This window comes from Giraffa tippelskirchi, chromosome 2, assembly GCF_054371585.1.
Source record: "Giraffa tippelskirchi isolate mGirTip1 chromosome 2, T2T-mGirTip1v1.2.pri, whole genome shotgun sequence".
Classification (NCBI taxonomy): Eukaryota; Metazoa; Chordata; class Mammalia; order Artiodactyla; family Giraffidae; genus Giraffa; species Giraffa tippelskirchi.
In genome coordinates, this window is record NC_137276.1 from 209,908,025 (window position 1) to 209,922,833 (window position 14,809).

Here is a 14,809-nt window from a genome sequence, read left to right on the forward strand (position 1 = left end):
ATTCTTCCTCTCCCCCATATCAGATGACAGAGGCTTCATCTCATCCCAGCCTTCTGGGATCACCACATCAGTGAAAAGTATATTGACTCTCAAAGTTACAGCCCAGAAATGACACACATTACCTCTACTCACATTTTGTTGTGCAGAGCAAAAAAAAAAAAAACACCCTAGAAAATAACAAGTATTGAAATGTGAAAAAAATTGAAACTTTTTTGCACTGTTGATGGAAATGTAAAATGGTGCAGCTGCTGTGGAAAACATTATGGTGGTTCCTTAAAAAAATTAATAGTAGAATTATCATTTGATAGAGGGAATCCTTTCACAGTGTATACAAACATCAGATCATTATGTTGTACACTTCAAATATCTTACAATTGTTTGTCAGTTGCATTTATAAAGACGGAACAGCAAAAATTAACTACATGATGATCCAGCAATTCCACTGCTGAATTTAAATCCAAAAGCATTTATGGCAGGGTCTCAAAGAGATGCTGCTCACTCATGTTCATAGCAGCATTCTTCACAATAGACTAATGTTGGAAGTGACTGATTATGTCCAAGGATGAATGGAAATACAAATGTGGTATACATATACAATAGAATATCCTTACCAAGTAAGGAAACTCTGATGCATGCTGCAACATGGATGAACCTTGAAAACATGATGCTGAGTGAAATAAACCAGTCACAAAAAGACAACCACTGTATTTCACTTATAGGATGTGTTTAGAGTTGTCACTTTCAAAGAAACAAAGTTAGAATGGCGGTTACCAGGGCCTGATGGGAGGGAGGAATGTGGAGTTGTTTAATCGGTTTCTCAAGCTGAAATTAGTTCTAGAGGTTGGTCCACAACAGTTGTGAATATACTTAACGCTGCGGAACTGTACGCTTAAAAATGGTTAAGATGGTAAATTTTATATTGTGTGTATTTTATCACAATTCAGATTTTTTTTTTCAAATTTGAATAGAAAGTAGATGGGAAAGTGCTTCTTACTATGTATCTGAAAGTAGAGGGCTGGAAATCTTTTTGTACAGCACTGGTGATCACCATATACCTCAGAATTGTTGCAAGGCTTAAGTGAAGTACTTCCCTCCAGTTGTTTTATGCTTTAAATGGGGGTGCATGTAACACATCAAGAGACAATAGTATCTTTCTCTCTTTTTAAAAAGTAAATCAGTTTTATTAATTTAAGCACAAAATTTATGAAGAAAAAGTCTCTCTACAGTTGTGTGTGAATAAAACATACTTTTATATACCAAGGCCAAGATGGACTTTGTGTTTTTAGATCACAGGATACAAAACGTTAAAGGAAAAGTTAAAAATTGTCTTTTTCTACTTGCTTCAAGCAAAAAAAACAAAAAGGCAAATTTATATGTTAAAGAATTTGGAAAATTCACAGATGCCTAATTTTACCAGCAACATGAAACTTTACAAAATATTGGTGTACCTCTTTGGCTACTTGGTTTAAAACTGGTATTTTGTTATTTCACTGGTAATGGCCACTGTGCAAGAGTGGTTTTTCCTCCTTCCCAACAAGTCCAAATAAGCATGTATTGTATGACTAAAAGTCCATACTCTAAACGGTAATGGAATGATCAGGCACTTTGTGAATACAAACTGGGTTCATATCTTCTTACAGTGAGGTCCCACCCAGTTTTTAACCCTTACAACAGCTTTGTGGGTTTAATATCCTCAGTTGACACGTGAAGAAACAGAATAAATTTAAGTATCTTGGCTCAACACTAAGTACCAGAGCCAAACATATAATAACCACATTAATGTTACTGTCTTGTCATCTATTATTGTTCTTTTAATGTTTTCTCTATTATAGTTTTAAAAATTAAAAATTGTAGTCACATTTATAATTTTAATGTGATTTTTAGGGATGAAGACAAGCCAAAGAACCCCATGGTAGAGTTGTTCTATGGAAGATTCCTAGCTGTGGGAGTGCTTGAAGGTATAGTTGCATATTTACTTCTTTATTACAACTGAGATATTATTAATTGTTAGGTCCTTTGTCACAATAGTGACTTTATTTGTGGAATGGTTTTTAATTTGACTTCCTCTGTCTAGTAGTTTCTGTTAATCAATTATATAGAAAGCAAAGAATTGAGTACATATAAAGGAAAGTACACAGTATATTATCACATGCTAATTGATACTCAGTTAATGTTGATCTGATGTTCTTTCCTTGGGAAAGGTTCTGTGATACTGTGAATTGTTAAGGGAGCAGTTGGTGCCTCTTTAAAAAATACTATTGAGAGTTTAATGCTGGGCTTGGTATGATGGTCACTGTTTTTGAGGGTTTCATGTCTATGTAAGTTAAAAGCTATACTTAGTAATTTAGCATAGTCAGGGTTTTGCGGGGTTCCCATTTAGGGGGTGATTATAAAATTCTTTAGAATATAGTTTTCAAGGAAGAGTTGTACTCTTATCTTTAAAAAAATCAGTTGAAAGTGATAGTATTCCTGTTAGTCAAAATCCAGGCCTAAAGAGTTATTCTTTGGTTTTCCTAACAACGGCAGGAAACTGACTCATAAAATACATGTCAAGTAATAAAATCATTTAAGTTTCAAAGCATACATTTTTGAAAAACTATTTTTCCCAAATGGTCCTATGGATCAACTTTTGAATGTTCACCCAAATTACCCAAAGTATAAAATTTGGGGATTTGACTTCTTCAAGATCTCAAGTGATGGATCACCATGAAGTTTTGTTTGAATATGGTTTTATAGTTTGAGATTTGGAAAAAGGCAGAGACTAACTCGGGATTTATATACGCTAAAGGTTATACTGAGCTTTCAGTACATTTTGTTTGCCTCAAATGCTAAATATTCATTATATAAATAGTGGGATATTTTATATAGTGAATTGTATTCCTATTTAGGATGTCCATACTGTCACACTAGTTTTTATTTGAAGTAGAACACTATCTGTAGAAGTTGAGGAGCTCTAATCAGGTTGTGACTGTGCACTGTTGATAATATTATACTCGTCATGAGCACTTCTACCTGTATTACCTGGATTCTTAGAAGGGATTATTAAAATTTCTTCATCAGCGTTGAAGTCTTTGTACTTGGTTTTGGTATGTCGTTTCAGTGTTGCTGTGCTGTATAAATGTGATTTCAGTACATTTCCAGGTGAACTATGTATTTGCTTTGTTAACAATATATTTTAGAGCACTTTCTTGTCATTTTTACATATATCTTCCTAATGCATTTTTTTAGACTAAAGACTCTGAGTTAGGGTAATTTTCAGTTTGTTTACTAAAGTCCTCTATTTCAGAAGTTCATTCAACTCTGCCAAAACTAGGCCGTTGATCCCTCCATTCTGTTTATGTTTAATACAATTTCTTTGTCTCTTCATTTTCTGAAAAAGTCCTTACCTCGGATTTCATAGATTGATGTTGAAACTTATGAAACCTAACCGTGGATCCTGGTTAAGGCCATGGATCTAATTTTATGCTTATAATTTTTTTTTTATCATAGTTCTTAAAAGTGACTTCCTCAGATTTATGAGCTTTAGGCTTCCCAACCTGGATCCATTCCTACCTCCACCATATTCTTTTCTTTGTCACTCCAGGTAATAAAGGAATTATTTTGTCTAATATCAATGGCTATGTGTGCTAAGAATCTCATCTTTTCATGCTTTCTCTCAGGTCTTTTTCTATCCTTTATCTTGCTTTTATTTCTGTATATTTAGCTTCTTCCTTTCACTGTGTCATTCTCATCAATATTTAGATATGATCTGGTATTTCAAATCTTTAAAATTAAAAAAAATAAAATCCCTTCACATGTTCTTTTTCAGTTAATTTTATTCAGAAATAATCTCCTTTATTTAAAGAAAGCATCTTGTTTTTATCTTCTATCTCTCTATTTATTTGACCTATCCGATTTTTATTTCTGGCTCCAGACCTCTTCTAACCTTCTTTTGAAGGTTATTGATTTCCTAAATGTGTTACTCCATTGGATAGTTCATTGGATCCCTCTCAATTCTCATTGAATTCTTATCAACTATTAATGCTGTTGACTCCAATCCTTCTCCTCCTCCTCTTCCTTTTACCTACTTTTGCATTGAAAATACTTCTCTGGCTTCTAGTGCACCGTATTATCTTGGCTTTCTCATGCCTCTGTTGATACTTTTTAGGAATTATATTTGTGGTTTCTTTCTATATCTAAGTGTGAGAGAGCCTTGGTACTCAGCTTAGATCCTCTTCCTCTACTTGTTTGCTAATTCCTTGGACAATCTCATTTACTCCCTTGATTTCCTGCTGTGAATAAGCTACCACTTATTCAGTTTATAGCTTCACATCAGTCTTAGTTACTGACTTATTTATGTCTAGCTCTTTTCAACATAAAATATTGTCAGTACAGTTCAGTTGTTCAGTCGTGTCCGACTCTTTGCAACTCCATGAACTGCATGCAGCACGCCAGACCTCCCTGTCCATCACCAACTCCCGGAGTTTACCCAAACCCATGATCATCGAGTCGGTGATGCCATCCAGCCATCTCATCCTCTGTCGTCCCCTTCTCCTGCTGCCCCCAATCCTTCTCAGCATTAGGGTCTTTTCCAATGAGTCAGCTCTTCGCATGAGGTGGCCGAAGTATTGGAGTTTCAGCTTCAACATCAGTCCTTCCAATGAACACCCAGGGCTGATCTCCTTTAGGATGGACTGGTTGGATCTCCTTGCAGTGCAAGGGACTCTCAAGTCTTCTCCAACACCACAGTTCAAAAACATCAATTCTTCGGCTCTCAGCTTTCTTCACCATCCAACTCTCACATCCATACATGACCACTGGAAAAACCATAGCCTTGGCTAGATGGACCTTTGTTGGCAAAGTAATGTCTCTGCTTTTTAATATGCTATCTAGGTTGGTCCTAACTTTCCTTCCAAGGAGTAAGCATCTTTTAATTTCATGGCTGCAATCACCATCAGCAGTGATTTTGGAGCCCCAAAAATAAAGTCTGACAGTGTTTCCACTGTTTCCCCATCTATTTCCCATGAAGTGATGGGGCCATTTGCCATGATCTTAGTTTTCTGAGTATTGAGCTTTAAGCCAACTTTTTCACTCTCCTCTCTCACTTTCATCAAGAGGCCCTTTAGTTCTTCTTCACTTTCTGCCATAAGGGTGGTGTCATCTGCATATCAGGTTATTGATATTTCTCCCGACAATCTTGATTCCAGCTTGTGTTTCTTCCAGTCCAGCGTTTCTCATGATGTACTCTGCATATAAGTTAAATAAGCAGGGTGACAATATACAGCCTTGATGTACTCCTTTTCCTATGTGGAACCAGTCTGTTGTTCCATGTCCAGTTCTAACTGTTGCTTCCTGACCTGCATACAGGTTTCTCAAGAGACAGGTCAGATGGTCTGGTATTCCCATCTCTTTCAGTATTTTCCACAGTTTATTGTGATCCACACAGTCGAAGGCTTTGGCATGGACCATTCTAAACCAATGATTTTCCCTGCTGCCTTAGCAGAAAATTAAAAAAAAAAAAATCCTCTGCTATTCCTTCACTGGTGCCCTTTTCAGTACATAAAAATCAATTCAGTTGTTCATTCTCAAAATCTGAATATTATTCTTGATACCTTCCTTTCTTTTCTATTCCCCATCCTGCCTATGAACTAGTCAGTCAAGTCCTATTGGTGCTTCCTTTTGTATATATTTATAAATGTGTGTATGTGTTACTTCATCTGTTTCTGTACACTTTTATTATTAACTCCTGATTCCATTCTACTTCTACTTATAGGTGGATTCTATATAGTCTCATACCAGCCTTATCACTTAACAGAAGCATAAGGATTTTTCAGAGATGTAAATCTGAGCCTCTTATTCCTATATTTAATTATTCAGTGATTTTCCATTATATTCAGAATATATTGGGAAAAAAATTCTTGATAAGGGCTACTAGACTTGCTTAAGAATTTTGTTTTGATTCCCCACCTAACTCTTCATTGTTGTGTCCATGTTGCTCCCCTAAGCTATGCTTCCTTTCCCTTAACTCTTTAAACATGCTAAGTTCTCTGCAGCCTGAAAGTTTCTGCCTGTGCTGTGCTTGGCCAGGAATACTCTGGCTCTCCAATTCTTGCCTGGCCACCTCCTATTCCAGTCTCTGCATAAATGTCATTTTCCTGTGGAAGTCTTCCCAACTTTACCCTCCAGCCCTAAAGACTAGATTTGCTCCCCTTCCATATCTTCTCACAGCACTCTATCTCACCACACCTTTTCTGATGTCTGTAATAGTATTTGTTCATAGCTGTATGTGCAGTTAATGTGCATATTGCATTTTTCCAAGAGGCTAAAAGTTTCTTCAGCTCAGAGACCCTATAATTTTTGTATGCTGCTATGTATATTCTCATTGTTAGTACAGTATCTTGCCCTTAAAATGCACTTTTTAAAAGAAACATATATATACACACACACACACAAATATAATTACATATACACATATGAGTGTGTAATTAATATCTGTAGCATAACTGTATGTGAATATACTTACATGCATGTACAAGCCAGTAGGAAAACAATAGTAACTATAACTGTCTGAAATGTTCAGTTGCTCAGTCATGTCCAACTTTTTGCGGCCCATGGACTGCAGCACGCCAGGCTTCCCTTTCACCATCTCCCGGAGTTTGCTCAAACTCATGTCCATTGAGTCGGTTTTGCCATCCAATCATCTCATCCTGTATTGTCCCCTTCTCCTCCTGCCTTCAGTCTTTTCCAGCATCAGGATCGTTTCCAGTGAGTCAGCGCTTCACATCAAGTGACCAAAATACTGGAGCTTCAGCTTCAGCATCAGTCCTTCCAATGGATATTCAAGGTTGATTTCCTTTAGGATTGACTGGTTTGATATCCTTGCAGTCCGAGGGCCTCTTAGGAGACTCTTCCAGCACCACAGTCTGAAGGCATTAATTCTTTGGTGCTCAGCATTCTTTATGGTCCAACTCTCACATCCGTACATGACTGCTGGAAAAACCATAGCTTTGATTATATAGACCTTTGTAGGCAAAGTAATGTCTCTGCTTTTTAATATGCTGTCTAGGTTTGCCATTGCTTTTCTTCCAAGGAGCAAGTGTCTTTTTTAATTTCATGACTGCAGTCACCATCTACAGAGATTTTGGAGCCCAGGAAAATAAAGTCTGTCACTATTTCCATTGTTTCCCCATCTATTTGCCTGAAACGTAAACATATGTTTCCCCATCTATTTGTCTGAAACATAAACAGGTATAGTTTTTAGGTTGAGGAGATAATTAATATATACATTTATTTACTTTCTAGAAGCTAAAAGGCCATATTGAGGAATATGAATTTCTCCTCTCTTATAGGTAAAAAATTTGAAAATACTGAAATGTTTGGTCAGTACCCACTTCAGGTCAATGGATTCAAAGATCTACATGAATGCCTAGAAGCTGCTATGATTGAAGGAGAAATTGAGTCTTTACATTCAGAAAATTCAGGAAAATCCGGTCAAGAGGTGAGTTTAGCGTCTTTATTCCCCTTCCCTATGGGTCTCTTCTACAGTGTTGTGAAGTAAGGCTCAAACTGTATAGCTACCTAATAATTGAGAGAATAATCAGAAAATGTTTTTGAATTTAATTATGGTAATTTAGACATTTTGAGGAAAACTGCAGAGTCAATACAGTCTATAATCTATGTTAACTTTTCATTTAAAGTGTTTTCTCAAAATTTTATGTTAAAATCCTCATTTAGGACATTGTTCGGTCTTTTAAGACTTTTCAGTCAAGGTACCAGTCATTACAGCATGCTAGTGCTGGAAGTAAGGAAGAAGAACACTGATGTTAGAGTGGAATTCTGTATAGACATATGTTATTTATATCAAATATGTTGGAATGTGTCAGGCCCAAGGAGGCAACACCACACTCCTTTTCTTGTAAAATTACTGTGTAATTGCCTGAAGGGCAGATGGAAGAACTTGCTTCCTCAAGAAAGAGAATTAAAATAGATATTACAAACCTGTGTATCTGTCTCCACTGGCCTCTGTCTTGTAACATACGTTCATCTCTCGATTCATCTCTCTAGCTCTGTCTGTATATCCTTCCATCCATATATTCATCCAGAATATTAGAAAGGAAAGGACAGATCATGTGCTCCAAAATCAGTCATCATTTAGTAGTTGCTGCTAGCTGTCTAGATGTAAGCTCTGTAGGGGTCTTCCTCTGTGCCATTCACCACTCTGTCCCTTGGATAGTATGGTCTCTGTCTTATAACCCTGTTACCAGCAGATAGAAGTACATAATATGTATTGACTGAGTGAAACATCTCAGTAATATTAAAAAAGTTTCCAAGGTTTTTATCTTGAATAGGCACTTGATAATTATTACATGATTGCATCTCTGTTTATCTAAAGAGGGACTAGTTTCTTGTATCTTTGAGAATCAATTGTTTTTATTTGAATTATGTGCTTTTTAAAAAAGATGTAATTTCTAATGCCATCCTCATCTCCTTCTGTCCCCTCATACATTCAAACAAAAAGGAAATAAGTATTTATTACTTTTTGCCTTTTTCTTTTTTTGCGAGAGAGAAAATATTTTGAAATAGTTTCTCTGTCTACATGTGGTTTAGTTACTAAGTCACATCCGACTCTTGCGACCCCATGGACTGTAGCCCGCCAGCTCCTCTGTCCATGGGATTTCACAGGCATGGAGTGGGTTGCCATGCCCTCCTCCAGGGTATCTTCCCAACCCAGGGATCGAACCCAGGTCTCCTACATTGCAGGCAAATTCTTTACCAATTGAACCAATGGTAGGTGTGCCTACATCATAGATCATCTACCTCAGTGATTCTCAGCGGATGCCTAGATTCCACCTCAAAGCTATCAAATCAGAATCTAGGAAAGGGTTATGATACATGAGCACCAGAGCCACATGTGACTCTGATAATAGACCTTTAATTAATAATACTTAAATTAAGCTTATTTATCTTACTGATTGGGAAACAGATCTTTAAACATTAGAACTTTCCAGGGATCCCAAAATGGAACAGGAAAACAGAGCTTTATAAAGTGCAGCCTGTTTGCTTTTAACTAGAAGAATGGTGGATTCATGCAGGGAGAGAAGGAATGGCCTTTTCCTTACAATATTACAGTAACTTATAAATGAAACATTATGATTTATTGGTAAATAATGTAATAATAGGTAAATAATATTTCTCACATATTCCTAGCTTTTGAAAATATTTTTCTTACATTGACTCTGAATGTCATCATTTATTTTCTACAAGATTTAGTTTGTTCTCTGTCTTTGGCTTCATACTCTGACTGCCCTATACTGCAATATATATTTTCTGCCTAGATTTTCCCACTTGGCCTAAGGTATACAGTGGCTTGTCATCTTCTCTAGTATCTAAATTCAGTTCCTAAGATAATAGGAACTGAATAATAGCTAGTTCCTCAATAATAGCTAGTATGATTACTTGTGATTCCTAGTTCAGTTGCCTAGATTTGCTGGACATGGTAGTTTCAATAAGTCAGCCTAATTGAAGTGACTATCACTGACCAGAGTAGAATATCTTAAAAGTTTTTAGTAATGCACTTAAATAATAGTTTCATTCCATTGTGTCCTTCAGAAAAAACTATTTTATTTCTCTACAAACGCCAGTGAATAGCATTTTAGGCTTGTTTCTAAATTGGCATAACCCCTGATGTTAATACCTTTTATCTCTTACACTATGATAAAAATTATTGATTTTACTCTGATGCAGCAAACATTTTTAAAAACATTTTTGCAAAACAGCTGTGGCCAACTAATACAGGAAGACCTCTAGTCTCCAGAATTGCTATGGTAAAACATTCAGTGGGCTATAAGAATTTACATTTCTTTAATGACATACCAAGAATCAACTGAATAAATTAAAAATGATTATATGTAAAATAATTACTTCCAATTTTTTTTCTAGATCATAACTTTTAATTAAATGGTATGCCATTTATAGATAAGTTAATCTCTCCAAGAAATGTGGAACTACTTTTTGGTTGCCTATTTGTGAGAAAGAATTTCAAAGAGTAAATATCTCACTTCTGGTGTAGATATTCACTACTAATACTATGATGTACATCCTTTTAGATGTGCACATAAAAATGTTTGTATTTGTTCATACTGTTTTGAGACTTGCGTTGTTTTTTACTTACCAGTATATTGTGAACATCCTTCCATGTCAATATATGGCTTTACATCATTCTTTTTATAACCTGTGTAGTATCACTATAGCTAGTATTTCTAAAATTAAATTGATTTAATTCTTCTGTGAAACTATTGGATAAAGAATTATTTCAAAGAATGTCTTTCTATTAATACCCTTGCGCACTTTGGAATGAAGGATAGTTAGAAATGGAATCTTTAGGTCACAGGGCATGCTCGTTTAGAAATGTAAGTACTGCCAAATTTCCCTTCAGGGTTGTACAAGTTATAATCAAAGTGCTGAGAGAAATTTTACAGAGCTTTAGCTAAAAACTACATTACAGAAATAATACCTACATGTGCCATATTAGATATATGTAGATATTACATAGGAAATAAATAGGGCAAAGGAGTGAAGACAATCAAATGACTGAAACTGAGTTTTGAATTGGAATTGAAAGTTTTCTCCTCTAAGGCTTAGTTATATCCTACCTTTGTTTGATGTTCTATGGGGAGTTTGCAGTAATAGGTCTGTTTTTTCTTCTTTTTTCCCCCCAATATACATGTAATCTCATAAAAGCAAGATAGTTAAATCATATAATAGAAGAATCTGCTATTAACTCATAAAAATGACTACATTCTCTCTGGAAAATATTTTAACAGGTCAGATTTATATTTAGAGTAAATTCAGGAGTACTTTTGTTGCCAGTACTGAATATCTAAGTTCTTGTTTACTAACTGCAAAAATCTATTACTCCTGTCCGTTCATTTTATAATGTAGTAATAGTGATGATGATGATATGTGTTTTGAGATATGGAGAATATAACGATCATTTTTACCTTTAGTGACCTGTGTTTCACAAAGTTCATGGCTTATCAGAGAATTAAGTATAGGTTTTTACTAAATGGGAAAATATTTTGAAAGGAAAAAAAGTCTCGTTTTATATTATTTAAAATTCTCTTTTATATACTGCTGTACTTATAATATAAAATCACAGAGCTCAGCACACCCATAATATTTTTTTAAATGTATTTAGGAAATGTCTGGCTATCCCTTCTTGTCCTGAGCAGCATTAAAATGAAACAGTGAAATCCCTTCCACTCCTGTAGTAGGAAAAAACTGTCATTGCTGTTAGATTAAACAAATCCACACAGAGACATAATATATTATGAACATTCTTTCATAAGATATGGAACCTATTTCCTGGGCTGTTTATGGTTTACAGAAAGGCATGCCACCAAATTGGGTCATTTCCTTTCTGTTGGCCATTGTAGGTTTCCATGAATTAAAATATGTTTGTTATTTAAAGCTAAACAGTAAGCATACCTTAATATAGTTATATTTAATTTTAGATAGTAACATCTAAACCATTGCAAGAAAAAAATAAAGGTAGTAGTTTTTGAAATCTACTTTTCGAGTATTATGAAGTTGAATAGAGAGTATCATCCTAAGACATCAAAAGTTGCCCTTGTGATATGTGTAGGGTGTATTTTAGTTCTTAGTAGTAACTTTAGATGTGGATTAAAACTAACTTAAAAAAACAAAAACAAAGCACCTCACCAAAGCAAATAGGCAAACTTTGCTCAAGAAATTTTAAAACTTAAGGGATATTTTTAATATTAGATCTTTCATGACTTTCTCTTGTCAGTTTCAGATAATATACATGTAAAACAAATTCCTTCAATTTCAGCTTTCAGTAAAAGATCAACCAACTCCAACTCAGGAAATCTCAATTCAAGTGATCATTAGCATTTTTTTTTTTTGTAGCCGAGCTGTGCGGCATGTGGAATCTTAATTTTCTGACTAGGGATCGAACCTTAGACCTGTGAGTCTTAACCACTAGGCCGCCGGGGAAGTATGAAATAGTTTTGAATAACCATTTACTTTAACTGAATTTGTTTAGTGAAAAGTAGCAACTTACAAGATTATATACAATTGGCCAAACGTCCATTTTCCTGCTTTTTTTTTCTCTCTTGAATGTTTAAATTAGCATACTGAGCTTATTGACATTTATGTGGTGACATTTTGTGGCCCTTGAAAATACCATAAATAATATAAAGCATGCCGCAGTTTCTTTTTACAGAAGGACACTGCACAGCTTAAAATAAACATTTAAAAAATACTTGTTACATTATTTTATACTTCTGTATTTGTTGGTTCACAAGTTTTTTCATTTTTCTGTATCTTTAAATAAATATGGTTTATGTAAAGCTTGAATTTGTTTATTAAAATAATTCTGAAGTTCTGTTGCATTTTATGGTTAATTGAACAGTTGCCAAAGTGTGTGGAGGAGTTGTCTTATAGTAAGCAGGCATTCAAATCTTTATGCAGTAGTAATTTTTAAAGATGTTAAATGTAATTATCATTAGTATAAATGCTGTATTTGATAATAATCGATCTCTTTCTTAAATTTGCCAAAATTCTAGGAGGAACATTAAATTTAAAACAAGGAAGTATCAGTTTCTAGCTTTATCATGAGAATTGTGATCTTTTATGTTATAAAATGTTTTTTCTTTTGTATATTACATCTTACAAATAACTTCCTCACAGATTTTTGACAGTGTGGTTGATTATATTAAGTATATGTGTCATTCCTGGTAATAACTGTGACATAAGATTTAAGGGAACAGAAAAATTGAGATACTAAGCCATACTTTCATTCAATGTTTTTCACTTTGGGTTAGAAATTATAATGTAAAGAATTACCAGTGAAGAAGAGTCATTAGAAGATTTTTCTCTTTCCTGTGTGTTATCCTATTGGAATTTTCAAAAGGTGTGAAAAACTTTTAGGAAGAAGTTGAGTTTTAACTAAATTGCATACCCAATCAGTTATTTGTGATGTTAGCATTATGATGATGTATGTAAAAATGCCACTGCTAACAAACATTCTGTGCCTAAAATTGTAGTGGAGGAAATAAAAATGTCGCGTTAAGGTTTTTTCTTGTTTTCTTTCAGCATTGGTTTACCGAACTACCACCTGTGTTAACATTTGAATTGTCAAGATTTGAATTTAATCAGGCACTGGGAAGACCAGAAAAAATTCACAATAAATTAGAATTTCCTCAAGTTTTATATCTGGACAGGTATGGCTTGGTATACAGCATGACTTAGTTTTGAAACAATTTAGTATCCAAGTAAAGAGTTACTGTTCTTAGAGAAAAGTTTTGCTTAATTTCCTTAAGAAGTTTTACTTTTTGCATAATGTTTCTAATACCATTTGTCAAGGAAAATGGAGTTCTCTTTTTATTTAGAAAAATATAGTTATTGGGAATAATGTTATAAGGAAAAATATTAATTTGTATTCTCTAATGTTTTATTATAAAATTTTAGATGAGTTAATCTTCTATGGTGGTGGCTAGGCTTAATATTGTATCTATTTCTTGTTTGGAAATACTGATAATTGCTGTATTTCTTTTTCCTGATAGATACATGCATAGAAACAGAGAAATAACAAGAATTAAGAGGGAAGAGATCAAGAGACTAAAAGATTACCTCACAGTATTACAACAAAGACTTGAAAGGTATTGAAACTTTTATGAAATTATGAACTAACTATAGGAACTCATATTCTTAATGACTACTTAAGAGTTTTAATTTAAAATTTGCTTTGAATGACTTGTGGTCCTACATATAGATAATCATTCTGGGTGAATATTTTGCTTGAATAGTTTAGGCTTGAGTTTTGTTAGAGACTAAAATAATTCATAGTTGGCATTAGAAAATTATTATTTAAAATTAAATATTCCTACTGTCAAGAGGTAATACTCATGGTGCTGAAAATACAAAGTTAAACTAATTTATGATTGAGATTTCTTCTTGTGTGAGGTTAAATACTACTCTTGAGATTTCCGTTAATGAATGGTAACTGAGTTTTTCTCTTTAACACTGAAGATACAAGCACAGATGCCTATGAGCTTTATAAAGAAGAATGGAATCTTTATAAAGAAGGGAAGCAAGTCAAGTGAGCAGAGGGAGTCAGAGAGCACATCCCTGTGGAGAGATGGTGCCTGCCATCTATACTAGGCAGTGCCGTGCGTGAATTATCAACTCCTTGGTGTCTAGAGCTTCAGATTGTTTCCAAAAGAAGCCAGAATCTAGACTATCAAATAGTCTGTAGTTCAAACAGAAGTCTACAGGCTAAAATGTGGTCTGAAAGAGCCCAGTTTGCAACCTCTGATCTAATCTGTATCCCCTTGTTTTACTATTCACTTGCAAATGAGTAATCTAAAGCTTTTAATATAAAATATATTATTTTTCAATAGTTTTAATTCTTAAAAGGTATCAATAATCATATTGAAATATAATCAGAGGTAAAAGGAGGGGGATAATATTAGCCATCATCTTAAGACCAGATGACAGATCTAAAAATAAAAAGCCTGAGAAGATGAAAATGTCAGTTTTCATTTTACTGTTGGATTATAACTTACAGCAGCATTTGAAATTTATAACAGTGTATATACTCATTCAGTCTTCTCAGCTTTGGTTTTGTTCCTCTAGAGAACATTTAACTTATTTCTTGAATGTATATGTAGTTTTACCATCATTTGAAAGCAAAATTAATTTCACTGTTGAGGAATATTTAAGTGTTTTTATAATGTTTTAGAACAATTATTGAAATAAATGTGCTTTTTACACAAATGGAAACGTTCACGCATTTTATGGTTAACAG

General features: G+C 34.2%; 1 protein-coding gene across 50 annotated transcripts in view; it reads left to right on the forward strand.

Moving 5' to 3' along the window:
* The window catches only part of USP25 (ubiquitin specific peptidase 25), a 153,066-nt gene that overhangs the window by 77,709 nt on the left and 60,548 nt on the right, over positions 1–14,809 (forward strand). For 47 of the 50 annotated variants that reach the window (XR_014077593.1, XM_081572643.1, XM_081572651.1 and 44 more), the window contains 4 exons: positions 1,885–1,958; positions 7,329–7,477; positions 13,096–13,223; positions 13,566–13,661. Coding sequence is in view for 49 of the 50 variants with exons in the window: in XM_081572643.1 (XP_081428769.1) it covers positions 1,885–1,958; positions 7,329–7,477; positions 13,096–13,223; positions 13,566–13,661 (447 nt within the window). In the remaining variant the exon portion in view is untranslated. Of the gene's footprint in view, positions 1–1,854; positions 1,959–7,328; positions 7,478–13,095; positions 13,224–13,565; positions 13,662–14,809 lie in introns of all 50 variants that reach the window. The other 3 variants (XM_081572625.1, XM_081572618.1, XM_081572641.1) reach the window with 1 other exon arrangement.